Source organism: Ixodes scapularis, unplaced genomic scaffold, assembly GCF_016920785.2.
Source record: "Ixodes scapularis isolate PalLabHiFi unplaced genomic scaffold, ASM1692078v2 PGA_scaffold6__148_contigs__length_123643588, whole genome shotgun sequence".
NCBI lineage: Eukaryota > Metazoa > Arthropoda > Arachnida > Ixodida > Ixodidae > Ixodes > Ixodes scapularis.
This window is the reverse complement of record NW_024609881.1, coordinates 25683972-25711853: the sequence shown is the minus strand read 5'-3', so window position 1 is coordinate 25711853 and position 27882 is coordinate 25683972. Positions and strand designations below refer to the sequence as shown.

At 46.4% G+C, this 27882-nt stretch overlaps 1 protein-coding gene across 1 annotated transcript in view; it reads left to right on the top strand.

Annotated features, from left to right (window-relative positions):
• The window catches only part of LOC8052014 (fatty acid synthase-like), a 119179-nt gene that overhangs the window by 17204 nt on the left and 74093 nt on the right, over positions 1-27882 (top strand). The window contains exons 2-11 of the mRNA XM_042294497.1: positions 1392-1718; positions 2042-2242; positions 3868-3990; positions 7110-7343; positions 14470-14771; positions 15333-15488; positions 16599-16826; positions 17817-18006; positions 19827-20032; positions 21292-21525. Coding sequence (XP_042150431.1) covers positions 1392-1718; positions 2042-2242; positions 3868-3990; positions 7110-7343; positions 14470-14771; positions 15333-15488; positions 16599-16826; positions 17817-18006; positions 19827-20032; positions 21292-21525 — 2201 coding nt within the window. The remainder of the gene's footprint in view (positions 1-1391; positions 1719-2041; positions 2243-3867; positions 3991-7109; positions 7344-14469; positions 14772-15332; positions 15489-16598; positions 16827-17816; positions 18007-19826; positions 20033-21291; positions 21526-27882) is intronic.

Here is a 27882-nt window from a genome sequence, read left to right as displayed (position 1 = left end):
ACTGGGACCCCCAACATTTAAAAAATCTCCTTAAACGAGAAAAGCGATTCTTTTTGTGGGATTTACGAACGCGGTGTTTATTCTTTGCACCTTCAGGACCTCTAGAACAGGTACGGTTCTGGGCGGAGCTTAGCTACTTTCGGAACACGAAGGAAACATAGCGAAGATATCACGCAGCGGACAACGTTCTGTTAACGTGTTGCTTTGTCTCAAAGCAACACGTTCCGAAAGAGCTTAGCTACTTTCGGAACACGAAGGAAACATAGCGAAGATATCACTCAGCGGACAACGTTCTGTTAACGTGTTGCTTTGTCTCAAAGCAAAATCTCAAAATGTTAGACAAATATGTGCAGCTTCTATTCGGGGGGATCGGTGGCCGAGTGGTCTAGCGCACACCAGCTCGGAGCACGTGGAGCGAAAGCTCGCGCTGCAGAACCCAGGGATCCTAGGTTCGAGCCCCACCCCTGCCCGTTTCGATCTGGATGAGCATCGTACCGGCGTGCGGTCGTGTATCACTACTGCGTGATGCACGTTAAAGACCCCAGGCTAGCGGTTGTACCGCACTGGCTAAATTTCTCATCTACAGCTGGGAGACTCGTCGCCCCTGTGAGGCAGACCAAGTTCTAGGCTGTATAAACACACACACAACCAATTTTTTTTTTATTCGTGGGCACTACTTCGCTGGCCGGTATATCGGATGGCGTAGTGCGTGGAAAGGGCGATGAGAAGCGACTAGGTTTTTTGTTGTTGTTGTTGTTTTTTTAGAATGGTCTTTTACGTTGGAATAGCTCGCGTTGGTCTATGTTCGCATTGGTCTATACCCACATTAGCCTATGATCGCACTGGGTTATGCTCACGTTGGTTTATTCTCACATTTGGGTCTACTCACATTTGGCTGTGCAAAACAAAATCATCACATCATCCAGACGGTTACTTTGTTAAGCCTTTCCAAACTCACTAATTACCTACATCTTGGATGTTCAGACTTGAAAAAAAAACGATTTAACCAATCAAGTAATTAGCTTTGAATAAGTGCCAAGAAAACGTCCGGGAACAGCTACGTGCAGAGCTTGCTCTTGTTTCTTTCCCCTAAGGTACCGAGCGCCGAGAAAACCGAAGAAATGCTCGAACCCTTTTTAAATAACAATCTGTTTCATTGCATTTACAGGGCTAACATCGTAGATTTTGAATTCCTGGCACATGGCCTCGGTGACATAACCTGACATTGTGCCGTCATGTGACTCCATAACGTCATGTGACAGTTATTCACAGAATCCTCTCAGTGTGCCTCTGCACCCGCAAAAGGAAAAGCGCGAAGAGGAATCTGCCGCATTTCGAAGTCTTTTGGGAAAGAGATACCCATTTCTTTTCTTCTTTTTCTTTTTTTGTAGGGCTGCATGGCCTTCCCAAACGGTCGGGGAAGATCCAGGACCTGTCCCGGTTTGACGCGCAGTTCTTCGGCGTGCACCCGAAGCAGGCGCACGTGATGGATCCGCAGCTGCGCCTGTTCCTCGAGACGTCCTACGAGGCGATCGTGGATGCCGGCTACGACCCGGGCACTCTGCGGGGAAGCAAAATCGGAGTCTTCATGGGCAGCAGCGATTCCGAGAGCTTCGAGACCTTCAGTGTGGACACAAACAAGATCGATGGCTGCGCCCTGGTTGGCTGCTGCCGGGCCATGTTCTCCAACCACGTCTCCTATTCGCTTGACTTCAATGGTGAGCGACTTCCTCGCGGAGTAGAACCACGGCACAATCCCCGGCCCTATCGGCCTATTTGAAGGTCTCGCTATGTTTTGCTCTATTGGATGGATTCCGAGAGTGGGAGGGGGTCCCTCGGCGGCAATTCTTTTCAATAGAAGATCCGCAAAGTTGCAAAGCTTAACTTCCGGGGCCGTTCTTCAAACAGAAAGTTGGTGGCGAAGTCCAACCGGCGGGCTCCGTGAACTTTCGACTTCAACGAGTTTAGAGAGACTCGGTAACGTTGCGGTCTCCGACCTGGGGAAGGCTTGACGGGCGGCGTTGCCTGGATGATTTCCCAGGGCCGAGCTTCACTGTGGACTCGGCCTGTTCGTCGGCCATGACGGCGCTCAACCAGGCCATGCTGGCGCTGCGCTCGGGGCAGTGCGAGGCGGCCCTGGTCGGGGGCAGCACGCTCACCATCAAGCCCGCCATGGCACTCAACTTCAACCGCCTCGGCACGCTGTCACCAGACGGCAAGTGCAAGACCTTCGACGCCGACGGTGAGACCGCTTTCTGTCGGGACTTGATTTCGGAAACCCGTTTTTACGTTTGCCGGTCTCTAGTGAGGGACGGTGTGTCTTTGGAACAGCCGGCCCCTATAGCGCGCGCTCCATGAAATCTTCACTGTGCTTTGGCTGCACGCATGCACTTGAGGTGAGCAAGGCACTACCAAGTCTTCTCGAAGGTAGGGTGCTCGCGCAAGAAACAGTGAAGAATACACAATCAGGTCTGTGCATGTGGGTGTTTCGGCAAGGGGAACACAGTACAGGGGGACAATTGTCACGATAAGTCAAATAATCAGCAAAAATTTGTTGGCAGTGAAAATAGACAAAATAGGAAATAGACGAAAACCACCAAAAAGACAAATGTTATATACACTTTGAGCGCGTGGGAAGCGCAGCAGTGCACTTAAGCTATCACTGGCGGAACAGGCGCGAGGCGAGGGTGAGAAAACCCGGAGAAGAGACGGGTACGTTATCGAGTGGGTAGCCTTGCGCCTGCTGCATGAGTGGTAGGTAACTCTAGCGCTCCACCGTGCCTCCCACATATGCTCCTCCCTGTATTTGTTAAATTGACTGACTTGGTTTTCTAAGACGCTCGGCAAGTCTCTAATTTAAACAACGTGGTTCTTTTTATAATCAAACTATTAATTGGCATATTTCAGTCGACTGATCGTGACGCCTTCTAGAGTATGTCTCCCTGGCCGTATAACTCAACCGCATAAACTGCATTAGTGGCGAGACAATTGAAGGTCGTCCCTGTCGATCTCAAACCTCACCTTCTCAGGGATTTGTTAGGAGTTCCTGCCTCTACGCGGTGTTCGTAATCGACCGTTCTTTACTAGCTACTGCGTCGATTATCCGATCGATTATCCGACCATATTCAGAGCGTGGACTTTGAGCCTGCATTGGGTACCCTAGCGCTGAGTCACCCCTCGGCGTTAACTCGGATCTAGTCGCACACTTCGCGCAGGTAGCAGTGCCCCGAAAAGTATATCGGCCGCCGGTGTTCCTAACTTTTGGCAAGGATTCTTACGGGGAGACATCTGAACATGAAGTTTGTCCTAGAAAGGGAGACACCAGAAAGCTTGCGTTAGCTTGGAACATGTCATTAGATTCGATTTTGTTGTCACTCAGTTCTGGACCTTTTTTATAATAATAATAATAATAAATACCTTTAATTTCTATCTATTATGATGGTTGAGTCGATGAAAGAAGCTGTAGTGTAACGGTTGACAATCCTTGGGCCCCTACAGTGGCCTACAGCGAGCGGAGAAAACGCAAAAACAGCAACGTACACACTAGAACGAGTTAAGGTTAAAAAAAAAGAAAAGATCATACGACTTGAAAAACTTGCAAACTAGACAAGATCGTATGCCTCGAAAAATAATTTACGCAAAGACAACGTTGAGTTTTTAAGCGTTTAGACTGTCTGCACCCCGACTATTTATCCGGAGATTATTTATTAAATGCGGTGGAACTTCGCAGTTGCTATTGATGGGTTTCCGAGTGCTTTTGGAACTCTCGACGGCCCTTCGGGAAACGAGAGCAAACCCTTCGGTAGATGTTCGGGCGTGCCTCAAAAGAGCCGGGTCGGAGCTCCGTGCGCCGTGTTCTCCTCCCAGGGAAGGGCTACGTGAGGAGCGAGGCCGTGGGCGTGTTCTTCGTCCAGCGAGTCTCGGAGGCACGCCGCATCTACGCCAAGCTGGTGCACGTCAAAGCCAACGTCGACGGCTTCAAGGTTGAAGGTGAGCACGGACCCCGAAAGAACTCTGTTGTGTAGGGGACACACTGGCGGCTACTGCATGTCGGTCGTGTACTCGGCCAATACCGCCTAAAAGACGCTTTCCGCCTCAAACGTCATCACATCCACGCGGCGCCGTCCAGATGGCGTCAGCGTCGCCGCCAGCGCGACGCTAGCACAAGGCCGACGCCAATGTGGACGCGCGCGCCGCTTTGCAGCGACTCTCGTCGAGGCTCAGCGCGCTTGCCGCATAGGGCGGGTCCACTAACAGTGACGTCTTTCACGGGCCACGGGCCTTGTCTTCCAGCTGGCGCTGACTCAGCCCGCAGCAGGACGCTCCTGCACGCGCCCCCTACCCTGTGTAGACCCGCGTAGGCGAGTGGACGAAGACGTCCAAGAGACATCTTCGTCCAGACGCCGCCGGTGCTTCTTCACCCGTAGACGCCTCTTACAGGGTGTGCTTCCCTAAAAATGTCAGGAGAAAGTGTTTCTTTTCTTTTTTTACTGCAAAAACGTATTGCGCATCGCCGAACGCTCATTCTCCGGCCCAATGCAGCACGAACGGTCCAACCCAGACGCCCACGTTTCAGAACTAACCATTGTTAAACATTTCGACAAAAACCCCGAGACTGGGACAAAAAGGGACGGACAAACACAAAGTCTTTTGAGACTTTGTGTTTGTCCGTCCCTTTTTGTCCCAGTCTCGGGGTTTTTGTCGAAATGTTTAACCACCACCAGCTCGTTTGCGCCCTTACCTTTTGTTCACTAACCATTGTCTCGTTACAAAAGTATGCGATTATCTTAAGCATTTCATGGGAATATGGGGCCCGTTTTGGCCCGTTTTCAGCAACTGGCATCGCTCAGTTTCATGTATTCGGGAGCTCCGTTCGTCGGTCGCCAATTCCCAATTGAAAAGTTAAGATCGTCAATAAATAATATAAAGATGAGTTCTGAAAGTTTGGCACCTGAATCGGACCGATAGCGCTACATTTGGGCTTCCGGCGATTCACAGTTTTTGGTGATAATAAAGCCCGTAATGCTGGGGGGGGGGGGGGGGACACCTCGTAGGATGGAGTCTATTTGAGACGTTTTCTTTGCACCTGACATGATTGCCGTCAGCACTCCGGCCACCACCAGAGACGATGGGACAGAGGAACTCCTATCTGACCGATATTCGTTTTTGTGTGTCCCAGACGTCGATATTCTCCCTCTACAAGATGATAGAAGAGCCCCCCGTCACTCGAAATTCTTACCCCCCCCCCCCCCCCCCCAAAAAAAAAGGTAGCATTCTCTCTCTTCCGTTGGGGGTCCAAATGGGGGATGTGACTTTAGCGCAATGTTAGTATACAGCTTTCCCCGAAAGCATTTAGTTTTACACTACGCATCGCGAAACGCTCCGCCTACATGTCACGATTTGGTCTAGAGTCCAGAGTTTAAGAACGAGCTGGTATCTTAAAACGTGTTTGTGATTTACTAAAACATTCAATGAGAAAATGGGGCCTGTTCCCGGTAGTTGACACAATTCACCTCTGTGTATTCGTGTCCACACTTTCCCATTGAAAGTTTCTGTAAATCACATGGAACTTTTGAATACGATAACGGTCAGTTCGGAAATTTTGTTATCTGATCCTGACGGTTAGAGCTACATTTGGGTAGAGACGTACTCGAGGCTGGTTCACACGCTTGCGACTGCCTACGACTGAGTGCGTTACGACATCTTGTGATCTCTTACGACGAAAGAAAACCCATGGCTCCATCTATCGAATATCCGTGGAAGACTCGAGATTTCGGTATGTTTACTATCTCTTTCACGCATCGTTCTTTCGCGATTCGGCTCGTAAATACTTGCGACAATGAACGACCGTTTCTCATAAAAAGTACGTACATTCGATCTCGCAAATGCTGCAAGACGCTCGCTCTGGTAGTATGCAATTCTAGGGCCGCCTCCCTGAGAATAACTAGAATAAATAAAGATAATTATTAACTCGGCTTTTGAGGTCAGATCAGTGAACCTGGCATAACGCACGATCTCACCCCACCACCCTATCCAACCTTCCATCTCTTCTCCGGGTAAGATGGCTCTATAATGAAGCTATCTTGGTTGTTCTTTCCTCTCAATAAACATATTCTACTACTACTAGATATCACTAAGAAACGGTGGTATTGCAATGGGTTGTCGGCAGTAGCGGTTGCGTGAACCTGCCTTGAGCGTGTGGCAATGCATAATCTGCTTTTGCAGTGGAAATAAAAAAAAAATATTAGCAAGCGTGAACATGCTTTCAAAGACTGGTAAGCTCAGAATGTGTGACAAGCCCTCTACCGACTGATAAGCCTCTGGAAAAGGCTCTTCCCGCTACTTTCGCAGACCCTTGCGTTCTCGATAAGCTCGCATACGTTCTGCTGCCTTTACGTGCTTAGAGGGCCACGGTGTCTCGCCACGGAGCAAGTGTGTCCCCGAAGATTCGCTCCCATTTCCGACAAACGCCCCGATATGCCGCACCACAACCGGAATTGGAGGAACAGTCCTTATTCGCGAAGGTCTTGGCTTCTCGTGCAAGAGGAAGTGCCGTCTCGCGATAGTTTAGCCAAAAGTGTTGGTGACGTATTTTTATGCTGCGACGGTTGTTTTTTTTTTTTTCAAAAAATACTCGGGCAATAAAAATAAAAAGACCGAATTTAGTTCAGTTGGTAAAGCACTTGAATCACAATTTCAAGGTTTTGTGTTCAAATTCTGCCGAAAACTTTTCTCAGGTCTTTTATATGGTTTCCTATGGGCATAGAAGCGCCTTTCGCTGTCGGTTCTCCGTTAAAGCCCGTTCACACACTTGCAACTGAGTAGGACCGACTAAGACAAGAATAAATTTTAAGCCTCTTGCGACGGCTTAGGAACGGATGCGCTGCTGCGGAGCAGGCCCTGAGCCGTGGCAACAGGCTTAAAACCGGTCTTGTATCAGCCGGTCCTACTCAGTTGCAGGTGTGTGAACGGACCTTTGCAGCCAAATGTTACCAATCTCCATGGAAATCGTGTCCATAAAACATATTTCCTGCCAAAAGAAGAGCAGTGTTTAGTGGGTTAACGCCCTTTACTTGGAGTGCAGAGGGGTAATTCTTCCCTCGTTGCAGGCGTCACGTTTCCCTCGGGCCGTGCCCAGGAGGCGCTCCTTCGGGGCGTGTACGAGGAGGCCCGGGTGGACCCCCTCTCGGTGTCGTACCTTGAGACGCACGGCACCGGCACCAAGGTGGGTGATCCTCAGGAGTTGAGTGGCATCAGCAACGTCTTCTGCGGCGAGGGACGCAAGGAGCCGCTCCTCATCGGCTCCGTCAAGTCCAACATGGGCCACTCCGAGTGCGCCGCCGGTGAGCGCCCCTCCTGCCGCTGGACGGGCTCCAGTGTTGCCAACCTCCTCAGTCGTTCCTTCCCCGAATTTTATCGAAAATTTCCCTAGATTTCACTAGAATTTGAGAAAACATGGTAATTTGCGCCAATATTTAGATTATCGTTATGGAGTAGCTTAAGAATTGATTCCTGCAGTTGGGTGGCCATTTAAAGGTTAAGTGTGCGTCGTTAATACCTTTTTACATAACCAAACTTTGTTACTTTGGCCTTGTGTGCCCCCCCCCCCCCTTTCAATATCGCTGTTGTTACCACTGGAAATCATCTCCGGCCAAGACAATAGGGAGTTTTAGTAGATCGTTTCCAAAGGCCCGCTGCCGCTACGGGCGCGCGATTCAGAGCGTGTATCGAAGTGACAGCGCGAGCTCCCGCTACAGATGGCGTGGCCTGAAAACCCGATCTACTAAAACTCTCTTTTATAGACCTTTCCAGAAAAGGGCTGCTGGCCGGTTTCATTTTCAGTGTTCGTGCGTATCGCGCGTGATTTGCTCGCTTTCCGAAGCGACGCACACGCGCGTGCTGAGCTGTGGAGATCGCACGCTGAGCTGTGGATTTGTAAACATTGGAAAGGTCTATACAATGAAGCCCTTTTCCTGCTGCACTCGGCCGGCACGAGGAGGAAGAAGGGAAGGGACGCGTCTCTAAAGCCATCTTATACCCATTAAAAAACAATCCCTAGATTTCAACAAATTTTTCTTTCCTCCTAAACGCTGACGGAAATTCCTACATCTAGGGGAAAATCTCTAATGATGAATTTCGCTCGGAGATCTCGAGCGCTCCAAAAGCGCTCCATTTGGAGCGCGCATATTCCACTGGCAGATCTGGCTCGAGTTGGTCATCTTCCGCTCGTAGATCTCTCGCAGCGCCCGCTCCACGGAGCGCCTCAAACCCCGCCGAACTTGCTCTGCGGGATTTCACAGATCTTTCCGGAAGTACAGAGCGCTCTACGTCATTTCCTCCTAAATCGGCAGTGCGCATGCGCGGCGAGGTTGGCGGGATCGGTGGGTCAGTGGGCCACGGTCGGGTCGTCGAGTTGGATCTGTTCGGGTGCGTCGGTTGTTTACGTGCAATGGTGACGGCTCGAACGCTTCTACCTCACGTAGACTAGGGATATAAAGCCGGGACTGTGGAGTGTGGTAAATCCTAAGCGCTGACAACTGTGATCGTGAGGGAAGAACGACAGAAAAGCCGGAGGCACGCGCAAGGTTAGGCCTGTTCATTCTGCAGCCAATGATTGCTTACCTTTTTACACTGCATTCCGCTGGCGTTTTCCCGTGTAATAAAGCAAGAAGAGATTATGCAACAACCGTGCAAGTGATGGTTTCTTACCTCTGTGTTTATTAAAGTCGTACCAGAAATCTGAACTCCACCGATGGCAATCGCTGTTCGTGTCCCGCCACTTCAAGGCGGCCGAAAGGTATGTGACGGTGCCGAACGCGGATGTATTTGTTATTTGTGACATGGGTGCCGCGGAACGTATACTTTCGTTCGGTCTGTATTGCGTGTTATTTCTGCAGTTAAGCAGTGACAGTTGTCACTGGTCATCGAAAAAATCAGTCGGCTGAGGCGTTGGTGGGCTTGTCAAGTTCGAGCAGCGGCCATTTTGAAGAACGGAGGGGGAAGCAGGGGGGGGGGGGGGGGAATGGTGTGGGAGAGGTCACTCCAAAAATGCGAGTTTATCTCCCTTCGTGAATTGAGAGCAGTGTTTGACGAAATACTCGATAAAAGTATTTAAGTTGAGTTACTATATACCTGCTTCATAAAGCATTTGAAATACTACTCATGTTACTCTCACTGTGAAGTATCTTGAGTAGAATACAAATACTTAGAAATGTAATTCAAGTACTTTTGAAAATACTTCCGCAATACGTATTTTGTATCGACATTAGTTGCAACGACAATTATACAGTTGCGCAAATTTGGTTTACCAGAATGGTTTATTAGCGCACAACAACACAAAACGGCAAAAAAAATTGTGGGGCTATTTTATGCAGTCCAACTATATGGAGCAGAATATTGTCCCAAATGAGAAATGATCAGGCGGCGAATGACTGAAGAAACTAAACGTTTAATGGGGCCAACTTGTGCCCAAAACAAAATAGGAAAAGGCTAGCGTCGCAGGCGACGATGTCGACGAAACAGCAAGATCGAGCGCTAAGACAAGACTGACTCCAAACCCTCTTTTGTAAGAGGATTTTTCGGGGGAAACTCTAGAAAACAAAAGGCGGCTTTGGGAAGACGAAAGAAACCCCCCCCCCCCCCTCGCCAAAAAAAAATTCGCTGGCTTTTGTATGATTATACAGCCTTGATGATAGTACACCTCAACGGGTAATCGGTCTCTTAGCTGTAGATGGGAAATTTAGCCAGTGCAGTACAACCGCTCACCTGGGGTTTTTAAAGTGCATCACGCAGTAGTGATTCCTCAAACGCGTGCCGGTACGAACCTCATGCAGATCGAAACGGGCGGGGGTGGCGGGGACCGAACCCAGGAGGTTCTTAGCGCAAGCTTTCGCTACCGCCAAGCGGAGCACCTTTGTTCACGCGTGGGTTTCTGGAACATTCGGCCTAGAACGTTCCCCGCGTACAACATTCCTAACTCGACCACAGTACAAGGATTTCGAATTTACGAGAATGTCAAGTTGAAATAATAAATATAAGAGGAGTCCGTTCTCTGGAATCGAACCCGGAGGCGGCTCCGCGCGAGAGCCAAACGCGGTAACCATTCAGCCACGCGCTCCCTAAGCGACGCGAGTGGCAATATCACCGATACATGTTTCAAAACATTTCTGGGATAGAAATGAAGAGGTCGCTTTAGCTATAGTGACATCGCTGAATATCACGTCCTACGGCGCACCTTAGACGCATCGTTTAAATACAATCTATATTCCATATATGGGGAGTTCACTATAAATGAACTTTGGATACGGGTATGAGTAAATGGATACCAAAGAGAACCCACATAATAGCCACGGCAGTGGTCGGACCTTCTTTAAGTAGGTTGTGTTCAGAAAGGCACTCAGCGTTGGGGGACGCTTTGCTGGGATTTTGAGAGGTCGTCCAGGTTTTAGTTCGTTTCCTGTCTTGTTCTCTGCTTTTCGATGTTCGCTTACAGTGTTCGCGACAGCAATGAGTGACGGACTGACGACAAAAATAAAATAAACAAAAAGAAAGCCTAGACCTTATGCAGGAGCGAGGCCAAATATACAAGCAAAAAATAATGTTTTTTTTTGTGTGTGTGTGCCCACTTTATAATATTTTTTGTTTGTTATTTTCTTGACACTCAAGTCTGCGTTGTTGTCGCAGGTCGTCTCCCGGTCTGCGTAGCGCCTCAGAGGGGCAATCCTTAGTTCCGTAAAACCACCTCTTTTGTATGAGGATTTTTCGGGGGAAACTCTAGAAAACAAAAGGCGGCTTAGGGAAGACGAGGGGAAAACCTTCATTGTACGAACTTTGGGCTGAAATGTGAAAGCGATGTTTTTTTCACGAGCTCTACCAAAGTCACCGTAGCTAAGCGAAGCTGGCTACATGATTTGGTTGCTCGAAAGAATGTTCACGTTCGCTCGTACCACGCCCACGCCACTTCATATGGAAAATCTAGGAAAATGCCGGAATGTCAATAATGTATTTCAGATAATGAGTACAAGATTCTTAGAATTGTCATTAAGGTAGAGTATCAAGTACTCTCGATCAAAAGTATTTGCAAGATACCAAGATATTTCAAAAAGTATTTGAGATACCGTATCTTGAGTAGAGTATTTGAGATAGGCACAAGTCTGATTCGGAGCGGGTACCACGGAGCGGAATTTCGCCTCCCTCGCGGATTTTGGAAATCACTCCGGATCTACGATGGAATTCACCATAAGGTTGGCAGCACTGCGGCTGCCCGATCCGGAACAACCGTTTAAAGATCAGTTGACAAGCTCCACTGAAGAGCGACGTTCGAAGGCGGTTCTTCTATGTCGCCCGCACGCGAGCAGATACGGGCGTCTAGCAATTCTATTGCTACCACACCTACAGGTGACGGCCAGAGAAGAACGGTTTTCGTACGACCATCAATCTATGCAAAGTAGGTTCATCATACAAAATACAAGAAAATCGATTTTCACAATGTTCACAAGGCAATGATCATTCAACGCAGTCTTGGGTTGTATCGCAATACTGCAACTTGTTGCATTTTTTTACATTTTTCACTGTGACTCGATGATGACCTTTCCCAACGAATTCCGAAGTGAGCCCCTTTCCCTTTTTGCCTGGTAGCGTCACGTCCGCTCCAGGTTCAGTTGCCGTTCTAGGTGTGCCTCTCTCTCAGATTTCAGGTCACTGTTTGCTGCATGTGAAGAAAAGTGTGTTCTAGTCGCTATTCATGGTAACTGTCATGACATAGTTAGCAAAGAATGAGGGATGCGGCTACTGTCACATGCAAAGCTTGACTGCTAACTGCCAATGTTTTCGTTTTTCTATCGCTCAATTAGTAATAGGCAACTTTCAAAATGTTTGCAGCCTGGTGCTCAAAAAAAAAAAAAGCTGCCTTTTTTATCTCACCTCCATAAGTGGATCGCTAGCCCAGATGAACCGCACGGGTACTGACCATACCAGCGTCTGCAATCCTACAAGATAAGTGGGATGTCGAAAAAAGAGCAACCAGATCTTTGGTCGCCAAGGGTTAACGTTAACCAACTTACTCGCACTTCATTCTCAGACTTCGTAATAATTGGGAACAATTTGAAGTAGTGTTGAGAATGAGCTCAAAACAGCTCTGCCTGGAAGGCTAGCCGAAACTGGTGTCTTGTCAGCTTCCCTCTCACTTTATGAAGCTTGCTAAGGCAATTCTGAGGCAGACGCAAACAAATGCGACACTACTGGTGTGGTCAGGCCAGCCAGTTGCAGATCACATCATCGACAAATGGCTAAACGCTTGCATTTTATGGCAATAAGCAGATTTTTTAACTGAATATAGGGCCTGCTGTGTTTTTTTTTTCTTTCATCAAACATTCACGCATTTGCACAGCTGAACAAGGCGCCAACGACTACTGCATTGGCTTTGACAATACATGTCTCATTTAGATTTATACTAATGCGTGGCAGGGGCACGAGTGAATCTCAGGCCCCTCAAAACAACATCAACTGGTCCCTTGGCACTTTGACATCTGCCTATGTCAATCAGGCGAGAAGTGCCAGGTGTGTACGCCGGCTAGTAAAACTAGCTGAAAAAAGTGGGATTTGTGAGTTCTGCACCTTCTCCCACCCACACCTCAAGAGTATGGTCACTTTACTTATGTATGAGGTCATCGGGTAGTTGTATAAGCACCACCCGAAGCACCGCCAGGAACAAGCATTATTAAAAGCAAGTGCTCAGTAATGTTTGCAATGCTGAATAGTTATGACCTGTCATCTAACCTGTCAATGCTGAAGGTTTGTCCTTAGCTTAGCAGAAGGAGGTGTAACAGGCACTGAAGGTGTTATGAGTTCTGCAAAGTCAAAAATATGTCACGAGCCAAATCATAATTAAAAGTGCCTGTTTGTGCTCCTGAACCGTAGCCTGCAAACTGACATGCCAGATTGTGCTCTTACCTGGTGTTTCTAGCGTTTGTGAGGCCCCGCCGAAAGCTGTCTCACTGCACAGCTTAAACAATAATCAGCCTATTGAACAATAATGCATCATCAGGCACATGAAGAGTGCATCAGCAAAGAAGTGAACCTTTACTAGGCATACCAAAACTCACAGGAAATTGCTTAGGACTGCAGTCTTCTTGAGCCGTTTATTTTCTTTCCATGTGCATTCTTCAAAATGGTCAGCCATGAAATAATCCTAAATGCAACAAAATATAAGAGGTCATACCAAATAACCATTACACACAACCAGTAACAAATATTCCTATGATACTGAGCTCTGCGCCAGCTTTGGTGGGCAATTTCTCAGAACACGAGATTAACCGTTGCCTTGCGAGAGTTGTGTTCCAGTGTACATAAATGCCTTTAGAGCCTCGTTGAGGATAGCACGAACACAGAGTCGAGAGCAAAGTCGAAACGTTCGTTGACGGAAACAAAACTTCAGAATCGTGGTTATTCGCCATGAATCACGTTAAAATGCAGGTACCGCGAAAAATGAGTGATCATGAGTTTTATGTCGGCTGTAAGACGGGCAACCCTCCGGAACGGGTAGTCGCTTACTTCTGCCCAAAAGCCTACCTGAAGTTGTTAAAAGCCGCCTTTCTCTCAAATGAAAACTGAAGGACGGCATTTTTAGAAAATAAATGACCTCATTTTACATAACCTGGCCCTTTTCGGCGCCGGCCTGTCTTTGCCGATGCGTAATAGCTACAGAAGTTGTTGTCGGATCGGCAGGCCAAACGGAATAGAAAAAAAATATATTTTCCTTTTCCATTTTTGGAGCGGTTTCTACAACCGGGCGCGGTGCACCCAGTCATGCTGCGACTGCAACACTTCAGACAGCAGCTATAGATACAGCGCACATAATCTAAAGGCTCCATGAAGGATGAAGGATCAAACAGCGGACAGCGTGACCAAGAAGTCCTGTTGAGCGTGACAGAATGCGCCAACGAACTGGCTAACGGCTCGGTTGCGGGTAGCGGCTAACGGATTCGCAAGCGGCCTTAGCGGTGACTTTTCTGCACGACATTTGATCTGGCTCCTCAAGTGATCGGATCCCGGCGAATAGCGGCGCGGCGGCACGTGGAAAACAGACGCGCAACTCTGGCTCCTCTAGGGAGCGTATAGAGGAACTCCAAGCTTTATTTATCGCAAGCGCCATCTGAGGGGAAGGGCTTTGGCGGATTTGGGCGTAATTTTCCTATGCTCGAAGTACAATACTGAGTATTATACTGCTTTCTACTTTTTTTTTTCTTAAACAGACAGTTAAACTTCTGTCTCTTTCAAAGCAATGGATGAAAGTTCTAGGAGTAAGGAATTTCGGTCGTGGCGGTATTCTTTACAAGAAGGAACGGGAAAAGCTACGTCGCTTCCATCACTTATAAATCCGCGGGTATAAATAAGGGTCTCACTAGTTAGCGTTACGTATTAGCGAATGGTTGGACGTGCCATGATAGTGACCCTGGCGTCATCTCGCAGGCGTCTGCTCGTTGGCCAAGGTGATTCTGTCCATGGAGACCGGCACCATTCCGGGCAACCTGCACTTCAACGAGCCAAACCCAGGAATCCCGTCGCTGAACGATGGCAGCATTCGGGTGGTGGACCGCCACACACCCCTCCCGGGAGGCCTGGTCGCGATCGACTCTTTTGGCATTGGAGGCGCCAACGTACACACCATCCTGGAGGCCAACCCGGGCCCCCACGTGGACTGCTTCCCCCGGGAGAAGCCCCAACTGCCCCGGCTGGTGCTGCTCGCCGGGAGGACCCAGGAGTCGCTCACGGTGAGGTTTTCTGGCGTCCTGTCTTTGGGGAGGGATTTTGGGGTGTCTTGGGCTACGACGCGGGGTGTCTACCGACCTAGGTAACGTGAGAAACTTCAAGTCAGTGGCGTCGCCAGAAAGTATTCTCGACGGAAGAGCTTGTATTCGGCAAATCGTAAGTACTGACGTTGGTGATCCTAAGGAAGAATGAGAGAGTGAGCGAAAAAAAAAGGAAAGAAAGAAAGCGGACGATATGTTAGGTGTTTCGTTTTGCCACGATGGCTTAAAGTTATTCGAGTGCTCGTCAGTGCCATTTATTTTTCCGCAGTGCACAACTGTTTTTATCCAAAACAAAGATCTGAAACAGCTAGGTGCAGACCTTTGAAGTGACGCTGTGCTGGTTTCTTTTGTATATTAAAACGTTGCCAGTGATATGGTTCTATCGGGACCGCCGATGTCCACGTCTGTGATTCCCAAGTGGCCAGATTCCCGAGAGCTTTTGCTCTAGATTATTGTGAGCTCTGGTGCCAAGGGCTCTTGCATGGACGAGAATGCTCACGGCAGGTCCGTGTCCCCTCGTAGGCCACCCTGGACCGGCTGGAAGCGGACGGACCACTGCCGGACCCAGCCTACGCCCTGCTCAACCGGGTCGGGCAGCCCAGCGTCAGTCAGTTCCCGTTCCGCGGCTACTCCGTGGTGGCCGTGGACGGCTCCCCCAAGCCCATCAAGGGGATCGAGGTCGGTACCAGCCTTCTTCCAGTCTAGGTGGCTCAGGCACCATAGCCCCTGCGTTGTTGCGTTGAGGGCGGCGTTCTTCAACGGGCATGTCTATCGCAGTTTCCGCAAGATTGGGGCTAGCTTCGAACTTGCAATCTACTACCAGAGAATTTTGTGTGAATAGAGCTTAATCTCGAGCTGCAATTATTTTTCCTTGGAATTAGGTTGCCATAAGTTGCGCTTCTGTAAAAATAAAGGCACGCATGAGGCATGTGCACGAGGCCCGTTCAAAAGGCGAGTATGCAAGGCATGTGCGAGATGTGCTCAAGGCCTGTATAAAACCTAGCTGTGCAATAAATGTGCATGTACAAGGCATGTGCCAGGAATGCCAAAAGCCATTTGAAAGGTACATATCTGCAAGGGCTTCGTCAAAGGCTTCCGTTTTACTGTGGTAGCTGTTAGTGCCCATTTCCGGCAAAAAGTTCTCGTATTCGAACGCAAAAACCCGCTCTACACCAGAGGCACAACTCACAAAAGGCAAGGCTCCTTCTCGCCACCCCCCCCCCCCCCGGTCCCTCCCCCTCCTCCCACAATGCCCTCTCTTTCTCCCCCATCCCCCTCCTCCCTCTAGCAGCTTCTGTTCCGAAATACCCACGAGGTCGCGCTGTCATAGACACGCTCCCTCTCTTCCCCACTGCCGCCACCCAGGTTCCGTTCTCGCGTCTTTCCGCCCCTCTTCGGAACAGTTTCCATACATATTTTCACTCTTTCCACCGCAGGTTCAACCACGGGCGCCCCCGTTCTGAAAGAACGTTTCAGCCACACACAAGAAAAGCACGTCTCCGTGTCCTCCAACACATGCAACATCTCGCGCAATTGTTCTATTAAAGAACACATCTCCTCACACAAGTCTCCTCTGTCAGTTCCGCTGAAAGCAAAGACCCATGGCAAACATATGATACAGCACACTAGCTGAAGGCGAATCTTCTCCAACGTGCCTTTCCATAACGCTGCAGCTACCCCTCACAATCGCAGCACAAATTGTGTGGTCGTTAGCCATTTCTTTTTGTCCACTACCGCACCCGAGCTGCATGTGCGTCCTGACCGTTGCCTTTTTGTCCCACGGTACAGCGTGCCCCGTCTAAGAAGCGGCCGCTGTGGTTTGTCTTCACGGGGCTGGGCTGTCAGTGGAACGGCATGGCCCGCCAGATGATGCAGTTCGACGTGTTTGCCGACTCCATCCGCCGCTCCCACGAGCTCCTTGTACCCTTCGGCATCGACCTCGTAGAGCTGATCACCAGCGACAACGCCAAAAACCGGACGATGGTTTATTCCTCTGTCTCCGTCGCCGCCGTGCAGGTGAGCCGCGGTGGAGAACCCAAATTTAAGAGGGAGCTTGGGAGGTTTTTTTGTAGCGACCCAAATTGAGCACATTTTCGAAATACCCAGGTTTTACTCTTTCCAGCGCGTGCTATTTATTTATTCTAAATTCGAAATGGCTATTGAGAATGTGACGAATGAAGGTGATGTTAAATTCAACATTCGAATTTCGCCCCATTGTCCAGGGGGGGCATCGACGGTTTCGTTCGATTTTTATTTTACACTTTTCTGCACCGGTGCAGGGTGGTGCGGATAAATGGAACCAGCACACCATGTGCCCCAGTGTTTTCGCATGTTTTTGTTTGTTTTGCTGGCATGAGCTTATAAGCAGCATTCGTTTCACATCACCAAAATCATTGTACCATGTTCGGAACAATTGCTCTACTGCCCTCATATTGTCCCATGTTACAACATCTAACATCAGCTTTTGTGTCTTGCTTCCGGATCAAAATTGATTCTTTGACATCTTCGAAAAAAAAAAATATTGTAAATACCCGAGTGCTTCTAAGGCAACTCTTTTTGATAAAAAAAAGCAACAACAAGATACACCAACTGTTTAGGGAAGAAATATTTTTAATAAGAACGCATTAACTATACCATGGAGTGGAGCCGGCGTTGTTCTAAACCACGAAAAACGGCAAAGTAATTCCCTCTGCGGAATTACTCTTAAAATGGCTGCGATACAAGTGACCATGCCAATGCTTTTGTGCAAAATAAAGCTATAGCACTAGAAGCGGATCTTGCAAATGGTGTATTGTTGCTGCTTCGTGTACAGTACAGCATCGCCAGCAATATGGGCCCGCTGCGACCACCGACGTCCGCGTCTGTGCCCCTCCGTTCCGAAGCGATTAAAATATGTGGGACCTTTTCCTGTAGACACTTATATGTTACCTATGTGAGTCGCACGCGTCTGTTTTCAGTCTTCTCGGGCGTGGTTGGCAGGGCGTGGGACGTTGCGCTTTCCTGTAGGTGGCGCTGGTGTCCATGCTGAAGGCGGCGGGTGTGGAGCCGGACGGCTTTGTGGGTCACTCGTTGGGAGAGATCGGCTGCGCCTTTGCTGACGGAGGCTTCACGGCCAAGCAGGCGGTGCTGTGCGCCTACTTGAGGGGGCGCTGCTCGAAGCTGGGCAAGCTGCCCAAGGGGGCCATGGCTGCCGTCGGTCAGTCTACCCTTCTCGGCGCGGGTCGTTGTCTGCCGGTCGTCCCGCCCGGACGTGGGCTTCCTGTGTGTTGCCGAGGCTGCTTGCAACTCCCTCAAGTCTAAATACACTGATGCCTCGTTATTAATGCGCAAATAGTGGATTTTTAGTTCGAAACGATTTCGAAGCAGAAAGTGGTTTTGCTCAAATATTTTCTAGCGGAATGACGAATGGTTTCTCCGAGCCTTTCGCTACCGTGCACCGTGCCTAAACGAAAATTCGGATGAACCCGCGAAGGTTGTTCCTAACATTCCACTTGTCCGCTATAGAGCTTAATTAATATCAGTATAGCTATATTTATGAACCGTGACATAGGTAAACTACTAAATTGTTGCAGCTTTCCTAATCGACGGGGTGCATAGATGTGCTTGCTACGCGAAAAATATTCGTTCTTTAGAATGAGTTTGACAGAGAAACAAAAAAACATGCAGGAAGAGGGTAGGTTGTCAAGACATCGCTGCCCAAGTTTTACTCTCGCATAATCGCTGCAAGATAGTCCCGTTGAGTGCGCTTCTCACCAAGCACCGGTGCACTGCGGAAATGGAACGTGTATTTCTTCTCCGCAGTTTAAAGGTGCCCGGTGTGAAGCGCACTCAACGGGGCTAACTCAATGCGAGCAATAACTTGAAAAGCATGAATATCTCAGTTCATATAGAAACGAATATAGAATAGCGTATTATTTGAAACTACTATTCTAAATTTTAATATATCCGCAACACGGATTGTTAGTAGTTACTATATGGACGCCTCCGTCCCCTCAAAAAAGCATTCATAACGCAACTGGTCCTTACTAACGAGACAAAAATGCATACTTATCCAGTTCGTCCCCGAGAATGTTTTCTATGTTTAGGAACCTTCGTTTTCGTGTAAAAGCCAATATTTATCGACATTGGCACCCCAGACATGCCATATAAGAACACCAAGTTGAATGCAATTTTTCCCGAAATTCGGAAAATTAATTTGCGCTTTTTTTACATTTGTCGCCCTAAGAGTGTGGAGCTCCAGATTGAATGATGGTTAGATCGGGCTAGTTGATCGGCCTTCATTTGTGTATTTCGCGTAATCTTTCTCGTCTAGGTATTTTTAATTGTAATCCTTCGCCACATAGTTTAATTAAATCATTAACAAAATTAGTTGAAAACGTGATCGACAGCAGAAGCTTTGAAGTTTATTTTCTTAAAAAGAAAACTTATTATTGCAAAGGCAATTCCAGTGAGAGATTCACTCCATCCACTCTTAAGAGACAAGAAAGCGCTTGAAAGCGGAGTCCTTCTGATGCCATCAATTCAATAACGTTGAGCTTCAGCTGACTGGTGGCGATGGTCGCTAAAGGCAATAGCCAATTACTCATGAGATTTTTTTGTCAATGTTACCTGACAGTGCCGTCATGTTAGTCAAAACCTGCATGCTGCAAAATGTTTTGCGTAAAAATCACTAGAAGATGGCATTGTACTCCTGCAATGCAACGTCTCTGAAGAAAACGACATTGTGGAAATTGGGAGAAATTCAAACGGTAGTAGCTGCTAGAAGTGAGCTGCCCTAACACGAGTACGGACTTCGTGTTCTATTGGCATTACGCTATTGCCCGATACCCCAGACTAACGAATGCCGTGCTGACGTTGTTGTGCTCTGCAAACGGAAGTTGTTATGTTGAGGTAACGTTGTCAATAAACATTGTATGTCCTTATCCAACCAATGATTGCTATCTCTACGAAGCCATACTGGACATGGCCAGCGATCTCTTGCCCTAACCGGTGAGACTTCTGTCCGGCCTCTCCCAGGCCTGACGTGGGAGCAGGCAAAGCAACGTCGGAACGGAATGATCCCGGCCTGCCACAACGCGGAGCACTCGGTGACGGTGTCCGGCCCGGCAGAGGCGGTAACGGAGCTGGTGGCACAGCTCAAGGCAAAGAACGTGTTTGGCCAGGAGGTGAACAGCCTGGACTTGGCCTTCCACAGCCATTACTTGCAGGAGGCCCTCAATAAGGTGGGGCCCACTCTCCTTTGCGCAATCATACGCACATCCACTGCCGTTCCCAAATTTTCTTGTTAACTCTTTTTTGTTGTTATTTTTTGTCTTGCGTTTTTTTTTTTTTTTCTAGCAACTGGATTTTTTTTAGGCAACGTCTGTTTTAGTTTGTTTTTTCGTTATTCCAGAACGGCGAATCTTTGCCATCCAACCTCGCACTCCATAGCAAACACACAGATTTCTATAAATTAGAAGAATAATTCGGAATCCGAAAAATGGGAAAATAAAAAAGTTGCGGTTCGCGGTTCTGAATGAACTACACCTTCCTCCTTACTGCTGAGGGGCAAACCAACCCTCAGGTTGCAAAGTCAAGGTATCATTTTGCATTGTCTCGAAAAGAACAGCGCGAGAAAAGTGTCCTCGCTTGGAGGCACGCGGACATCAATTAACGCGGTGATAATAAATCAGCGCGTAATTGATAAGAGAGAATACTGTAAAACCTTTAATATTCGCGAGCCCTCAATTTTCGCGAATTTCACGAATTGAAGAATTCGCGAAATTTAAGGGCGCGCGAAAATTTCGGTCCTTAAGATTTTCAATGCAGGCGTCTGGAATTCGCGAAATTTAGTGGTCGCGATTATGTCATCTGTGACCAATTCGCGAAAAATAGGGGCCGCGAAAATAAAGGGTTTTACAGTACTTTAACTAGTGTGCTACTGCGTTGAATTAACCCAAGATTGGAGTAGAACAGAAACTTTAAAATGTAGATGGAACAAAAATTAACAGGACGACGTCTCCATTATTTTTTTTTTTCATATATATTTTCGGGAGAGGAAAAAAAGCAATGTAGCTTTGTTCCCTGTCTCCTTCTCGAAACTAGAGTGAATAAAGATGAATTGAATTGAATTGAGCTACTGCGTTACTTGCACTGAACTTTGCATCCAACGTGCAGGAAATACCCTGGCATGAGATGCGCACCGGTGAAAAAGGGGCTGTCTAGTGTTTAACCTGCAACAAGCTATTTATTCTTTCTCGCGCGAGTTGAAACATGGTGGCGTCGGTGTGAAAATAACCGTCAGACACTTCCGGAATTCTCAACTAAATTCAAGTTTTGCAGTAATTACTAAAACAAATCTATGCCCTGTCTCGGCCTAATGGTTGTTTTGGAGCACTGGCAGATGTAATTTACCCTTACGGTGAAAAATGTGTTCCTCCACCCGGGGCGCCCGCTTGCACTGTCGTCGCCTCGACGCTGACGGTGCCCCGCCCCCTCTTAGGTGGTCCCCGAGGCCCGCCCCCGTACAGAGCGCTGGATCAGCTCGTCGGTGCCGCAGAGCCGCTGGGGGGAGCCGCTGGCCCGGAACTGCTCGGCGGCCTACCACGTGAACAACCTGCTCTCGCCCGTCCTCTTCCGGGAGGCCCTGGAGCACGTGCCCAAAGACGCCATCGTGGTCGAGATTGCGCCACACTGCCTGCTGCAGTCCATCCTGCGACGGGCCCTGGGACCGGAGGTGGGTTTGTTTCTTTAATATATGAAACGTCAGTCCGACTTTCGTTGTACCCAAGAATTCTATTCACTAGATATTAAACACCCGAAACTTTGAAACAAAAAATTGAACAACAAACCTGCGTGTGTGGTGTCCACTTTTTTTCCCTAATATGTCCCGAGTGTTTGAGATGTCGAAAGTACAGCCGCTCCCTTGCGCATTGTTGAATATTTCTATCAATGCATTTACATTGATAGAAACGTGAATCCATTCAGTAGATTGGAAAGTTGGGCTAGTTGGTAGTTATTCATCCTGGTTTTAAAAGCGCACAAAAGACGAGGACAGAGTAAGAAACACAAACGACGTTGACGGTGCCTGCCCCCTCGTCCGTCGTTTGTGTTTCTTACTCTGTCCTCGTCTTTTCTGCGCTTTTAAAATCAAGATGAATCCATTCACATTAATAAAGATGGGAATGCATAAATGTTAATCTATCAATTCGCAATGATACAAACGTTTTCACACGGGACCATCATGAAACAAGTAACATTTAAAGATACTTAACTCACCTGCGACTACATACGATCGAGTACATCAAGACTTCTTGCGATGTCTTAAGACAAGATAACACGCTGGTACCATCTATGAGGTTACCATAAAGCTGCATTTTACTAGAGCGAAGGTTTTGCAGTATTTCGTGATCGTATGTACATTCTATCCGAGATATGGTCATTTATTACGTTGTCAAAAGTTTTTCGAGCCAACAACAACAAAAATGCGTAAAACCAGAAATTGTCAGTGTTTTACAGCTGCCCTATAGATCACAATCATCGTCATCATTATCGTCATAATTTATTTCTCCTTGAAGGACCAGGGGACAGTATACAGGGAAGTGGAGACCTCAAAAATCAAAAATGCAACACAAATATTTAAAAAAAAACACGCTGCAATTTAGTTGTAGGTTAGAAATATAAGGTAATGACTGCAGCAAATTTCTTCGTGTCAGATAAGGAAACAATTACGTCAGGCAGTGCGTTCCAGTCGTCAATGGCCAATGGTAAAGTAGACATTTGGTGAGTGACGCTCGAAGGTGAAATCGGACGGAGTTGTCAACAATGGTTGAGGCGAGAAAAAAATCGGTAAGGAGGCGATAGAAAATTTTGTCCGAGATGATTGTTGTAATAGAAGATCCGTTGAAGAAGAAGAGACGAGATGACCTGCGGCGTTGAGAAAGTGTGTCAAGGTTCGCTGATTGGCCAAATCCTGATGTGCTTGCATAAGGGGAATAGTCGGAATAAATAAAACGGAGGGCTCTGCTTTTAACGGATTTCAGGTTGTTAGTTCGGTATGCCTTCCACGGTGACCATATAAAGCAAGCGAATTCTAGTTTAGTTCTGACCAAGCTAGTTGTTTTACTAGAGACGTAGCTTGTCTAAGGTTACGGCTAAGAAATCAGAGAGTGCGGTTAGCATCTGCGGTGAAAGATGTTATGCGAGTGGTCAATGGCAGGTCAGATGTCAGATGAATTCTAAGGTATTTATAAGATAAACAAGCAGCTACTGGGATGCTAGAAATGTGGTAAGAGGAAGATAAAACACTTGAACTGTGTGAAAACGATAGCGATTTACAATTATTATAGTTTAAAGCCATTTGCCATTTTCACACCACTGACTTATAAGTTGGAGATCCTTCTGCAAGAGTAGTTGATCACGGCGTGAATGAATCGGTCTATTGATGACACAGTCATCGGCGGACAAACGCACTGCAGAAGAGATTCCATGGTGGAGATCGTTAATGTAGACTAAAAAAAGGGGGCCAAGAACGGTTCACTAAGGAACGCCAGCCATTACTGTACTTGTGGAAGATTTTACATTGTTAATAGAAGCTTACTGAGTGACATTAGTGAGGAATTTAGAAATCCATTTGACCACAGAGGGATGAAGATTAATATATTTTAGTTCCTTTAAAAGATGTTGATGAGGGACCCTGTCGAATGCTTTGCAGAAGTCAATGAAGATGGCGTCAGTTTAAAAATTGGAATCGAAATTTGAGTAAGCGACAGTTAGAAACGCTGTAGAAAGTTTGTTATGGTTGAATATAAAATAAGTTCCTAGAGTGTATCTGAAACGCTGGTGAGCGAAATGGTACGATAGTTGCTGCTTAGTTGGCGATCGCCTGTTTTATGAATGAGTATGACGTTAGCAATTTTACAATCGGATGGAACTTGTGCGAGTTTAAGATATCGACAGAATATGTCGCAGAATGAAAGTGGAAGAAGTGTGTTCGGTGTTTATTAATACCTCAGTATTAATTTGGTCGTCTCCGGAGATGGAGGACACCTTCAGTTGATCAATCGCCTTAAGTACTCCATTGCGATCAATTAAGATAGGATTCATAAGAGGGTAAATGAATTGGCACGAATCGAAAACATTTAGCAAGTCCTCGTTAGTAAAGATGTAGCATAATAAATTGTTAATAGCAAGAGCGCCGTATTTATCTGTCCTCATCTAAAAATTGCAATGGAATTGACAGGGACGGATTAATTATTTTCCAAATTTTTCTTATTTTTTTTGGTTTGCTGGTTTGTATGTTGGGGAGGTTGTGACTATAGAATTTGTTTTTGGCATGACTACTGGAGGATTTATAAGCTCTAGGGAATTCGTCCTAGGCGTTTCAAGAAGCCGTAGTGTTGACAGTCGTTGCCCGCTTACAGCCTTTTTTTCTGGTTGGATGGGCTGTGAATTGTTTTGTTGTACAAAGGGTAGTGCTGTCAGATATAATACCGGTCAGTGGATTCAAACGCTCAATTAGGTGCATCAGAGTCCAGTTGTCATTAACCATTCTTTCCCAGAAGTTACCAGAGAAAGTGTGATAAAAATCTTTGAGGTTCGAGTTGATAGATGAGTAGTCAGCTCCCGCGTAATTGGGAATGAATTTGTAGTAATGGTGATCTACGTGGAGCAGAGAGAGAAATTAAGTTAAATCGACAAAGGGATGGTCACTAATGCCGGGTAAGTGCGTAATGTTAATGAAAAGTGAGGCCTTGACTTAAGTATAAGTCCAGTATATTGCTGCATTGATTAGTGATTCTAGTAAACTGAGTGATAACAAATGAAAAGCTAAAATGTAAACAAAAGTCTATAAATTCTTGAGAAAAGCGGAACTAGAAGAAAGGGCAGACCAGTCAATGTTCGGGTAATTGAAATCGCCAAAAAAGTAATAAAGGCGTTAGGGTTTTTAGTTGACACTTCAGAAATAGATTTATATGGCTTGGTAACATTCCTCATCGCTATCTGGTGGTCTGTAGCACACCCACTATTACGGGGGGCGTCGTAGCCGACGTACACCCAAATAACTTCCAAGTCGGTAAGGATCGGTAAAACCCGAGACGGAATATTTATTTTATTTATACATACTGCAGCCCACATGGGGCTGTGGCAGGAGTGTGAGTTAGACACAGACGGTCCAGACATAACTATGGACCACTGTCAACGGCACACAAAAATTCATCTGGTTGTAGTGACCGGATGTTTCCTGGTAACAAATTCCAGCGTGCAATGATGTGAGAAAAAAAACTGTATTTATACATATCAATACAAGGATGAAAAGGTAAAATGTTTGATTCGTGGTGGCTCCTGGTTTCAGTTGGCTTGAGAAAATTTATGTAGCTATCTAAAGAATTAAAACGTGATGAGTTAATCATGAAATACAAAGACTTTAGGCGCTGAATACCAGGCCGCTTAGAAAAATGTCTTAGGCCTAACACGGAAAGGATAGAAGAATGAGAAAAGTTTCTATCATACCGACGACAAATAAAACGTACTGATTTCCTTTGAACTGATTTGACTTTATTTATATGGGACTGTTTGTAGGAAAACCAAATAATAGAACCATATTCGAGGATTGGTGAGCCAAATTTTTAAAAGTTGAAAGCTTAGTATCTTGAGGTGCCACACGTAAGGTACGCCGCAGGTATCCAAGTCTTTTAAGAGATTTGTTACATGTCGTATCAATGTTCTTAGACCAAGACAAATCTGACGTGAAAAAGAGGCCAAGATATTTATATTTGAAAACTCTTTCTAGGCGTAACCTGTCTAATGAATAAATAAACACAGGAGGTGATGAACGCCTAGAAAGGTCATAAAAACGGTTTTACGAAAGTTGGGGTTCATTTGCCAGGTTTAACACCACGCACAAAAACTCATAATAAAATTGTTAAGGGTTATATGGTCATTGGAGGAGTTTATCACGTAATATAGTACGCAGTCGTCAGCGTAAAGTCATATCTTTGTGGAAATATAGCGTGGCCATTGATGTATAAAAAGAACAGTAGCGGTTCAAGAACTGATCATCGTGGAACACCCGATGATACATCAACTGTACTAGACTTGGATGAGTTAAAGTAGAGAAACTGTGACCGACCAGAAAGAAACCTGAATATCCAGTTGACCAGGTGATGATTATTTAGAATTAGGTTAAGCTTGTGTAGAAGGTAAAATGAGGAACTGCGTCGAAAGCCTTTGACAAATCTTTAAATATCACATCAACTTGATTACCGATATCAAGAGGCTTACCAATATCATGAACAGATCCTGTTAGTTCTGTCATAGTACTAGAACCGCTTCAAAACCACTTTGGAAATCGCATAAAATGTTCTTAGTTTCGAGAAACTCTATAATATGTCTGTAGACAATATGTTCCAATAATTTGCATGAATGTGCCGTTATAGAAATTGCTCTGTAGTTTGACAGTGATTGCGAGTTGCCAGATTTGTATACGGAAATGATTTTTGCGAGTTTCCAAGATGAAGGAACTGTGGCCGTTAACACTAATTTCTGAATAAAAAAAAAATAAAAAAACCGGGAGATACCGACCGCACCAAAGGGAGTACCGGACAATAAATGAATTAGGAATGTCATCAGGACCAGGATTTTTTTTTTTTAGTATCTAACTTCAAAATCAGGTTTAGTACACCCCTAACGTTCACATCTATGTCGTCAACCGCAGACTGCGAAACATGAGAAAAAGGAGGAACTTCGAAATTATCAACAGTAAATACTGACTGAACATATGTATCGAACGCGGTAGCGATTGTCAGCGCGTCCATGGTGGTTACGTCGTTAATTATAAACGAGTTTGAAGTCGTGCTGCGTGGTAAAATAGATTTCCAGAATTCTCGAGGATTGCTTTTTATTAAGCTTTGCAATCTAACACTGAAATAGAAGTCTTTCGCGGAATTAGTTTTAAGTCGGAGTTTCTCCTTAGCTTTAATAAACTGAGCAGTCTTAACAGGGCCAGCGCAACGTTTTCCACGCTGCAGTCTGCCGACAAGTCGCGATAAATGCTATAATTCCCTTGTTATTCAAGGAGTGACAATGTTATTTTTTTTAGTTTTGAGTGGCACAAATCGCTGGATACACGATTTAATCAAGTCTTAAAAAAATGTAACGAGTACATTCACGTCACTAGAAATACTAAGTTGTTCCAACACTTCAAAGGAATAGCTTAGAGTCAATTATGGACACGTCATCGGCACAATTAAGATCAGCAAAAGTGTGGTAAACAAAACTTGTTTTAAAAACAGAATAAGCGACAGAAACAAAGACTGCCTTATGATCTGATATACCGTCAACGACTTCACATTAAAAACGGTATTCTAAAAGAGGTGTACTTAGAAAGACCAAATCTAAAACTGACGACTCTTTCGTGCTCTCTTAAACAATCTGCTTCAAACCAGATGACAATGAAAAGTTCAGTAACTCTCTACATATTTGAACATCAGGACCAGACAGTGGAAAAGGCGACAGCTGGATGCTAGGTAAATTAAAATCACCCATTAATATTACATTGGAAAAAGACAGGTTTTGCTCGTGCATAAAGTCACATAAAGCGTGTAAGTAATCAATGGGAGAGCCTGGAGGGCGGTAGACACCGCCAACAACTAAAGATCTATTTTCCACATTAAGTTTGCACCACACTAATTCAATCTGGTGAGGACCCAAAATAACAGGATGTGAATGATCGTCGTGTTTTCGACCTATTCTATGGCACCTTTCAATACGTGGGCAGTTAATATTCAGTTTGTCCGAGAATATTTCTGATATGTTAGAAAGTAGTGACTCACTAGTTTTGTCTGCCCTTTCCGTGAGGCCATGCAAGATTAGAGTATTTCTGCGCGAACGGCTTTCCAAGTCGTTTTTCCTCAAGACGAGTCTGTCTAGCATGTCAGACAATGATCTATAAGCAGATTGTCACAAGATGTGCCGGAGTCACTTGGCGCTCGCGCTTCAAGAGCGTTAAATTGGGAGTAACTGACTGATGGAATAAATTAACTTCAGCCATGCCTGGAGCCATTTTTTCCTGGCCAGCCAGCAATTCAGCACA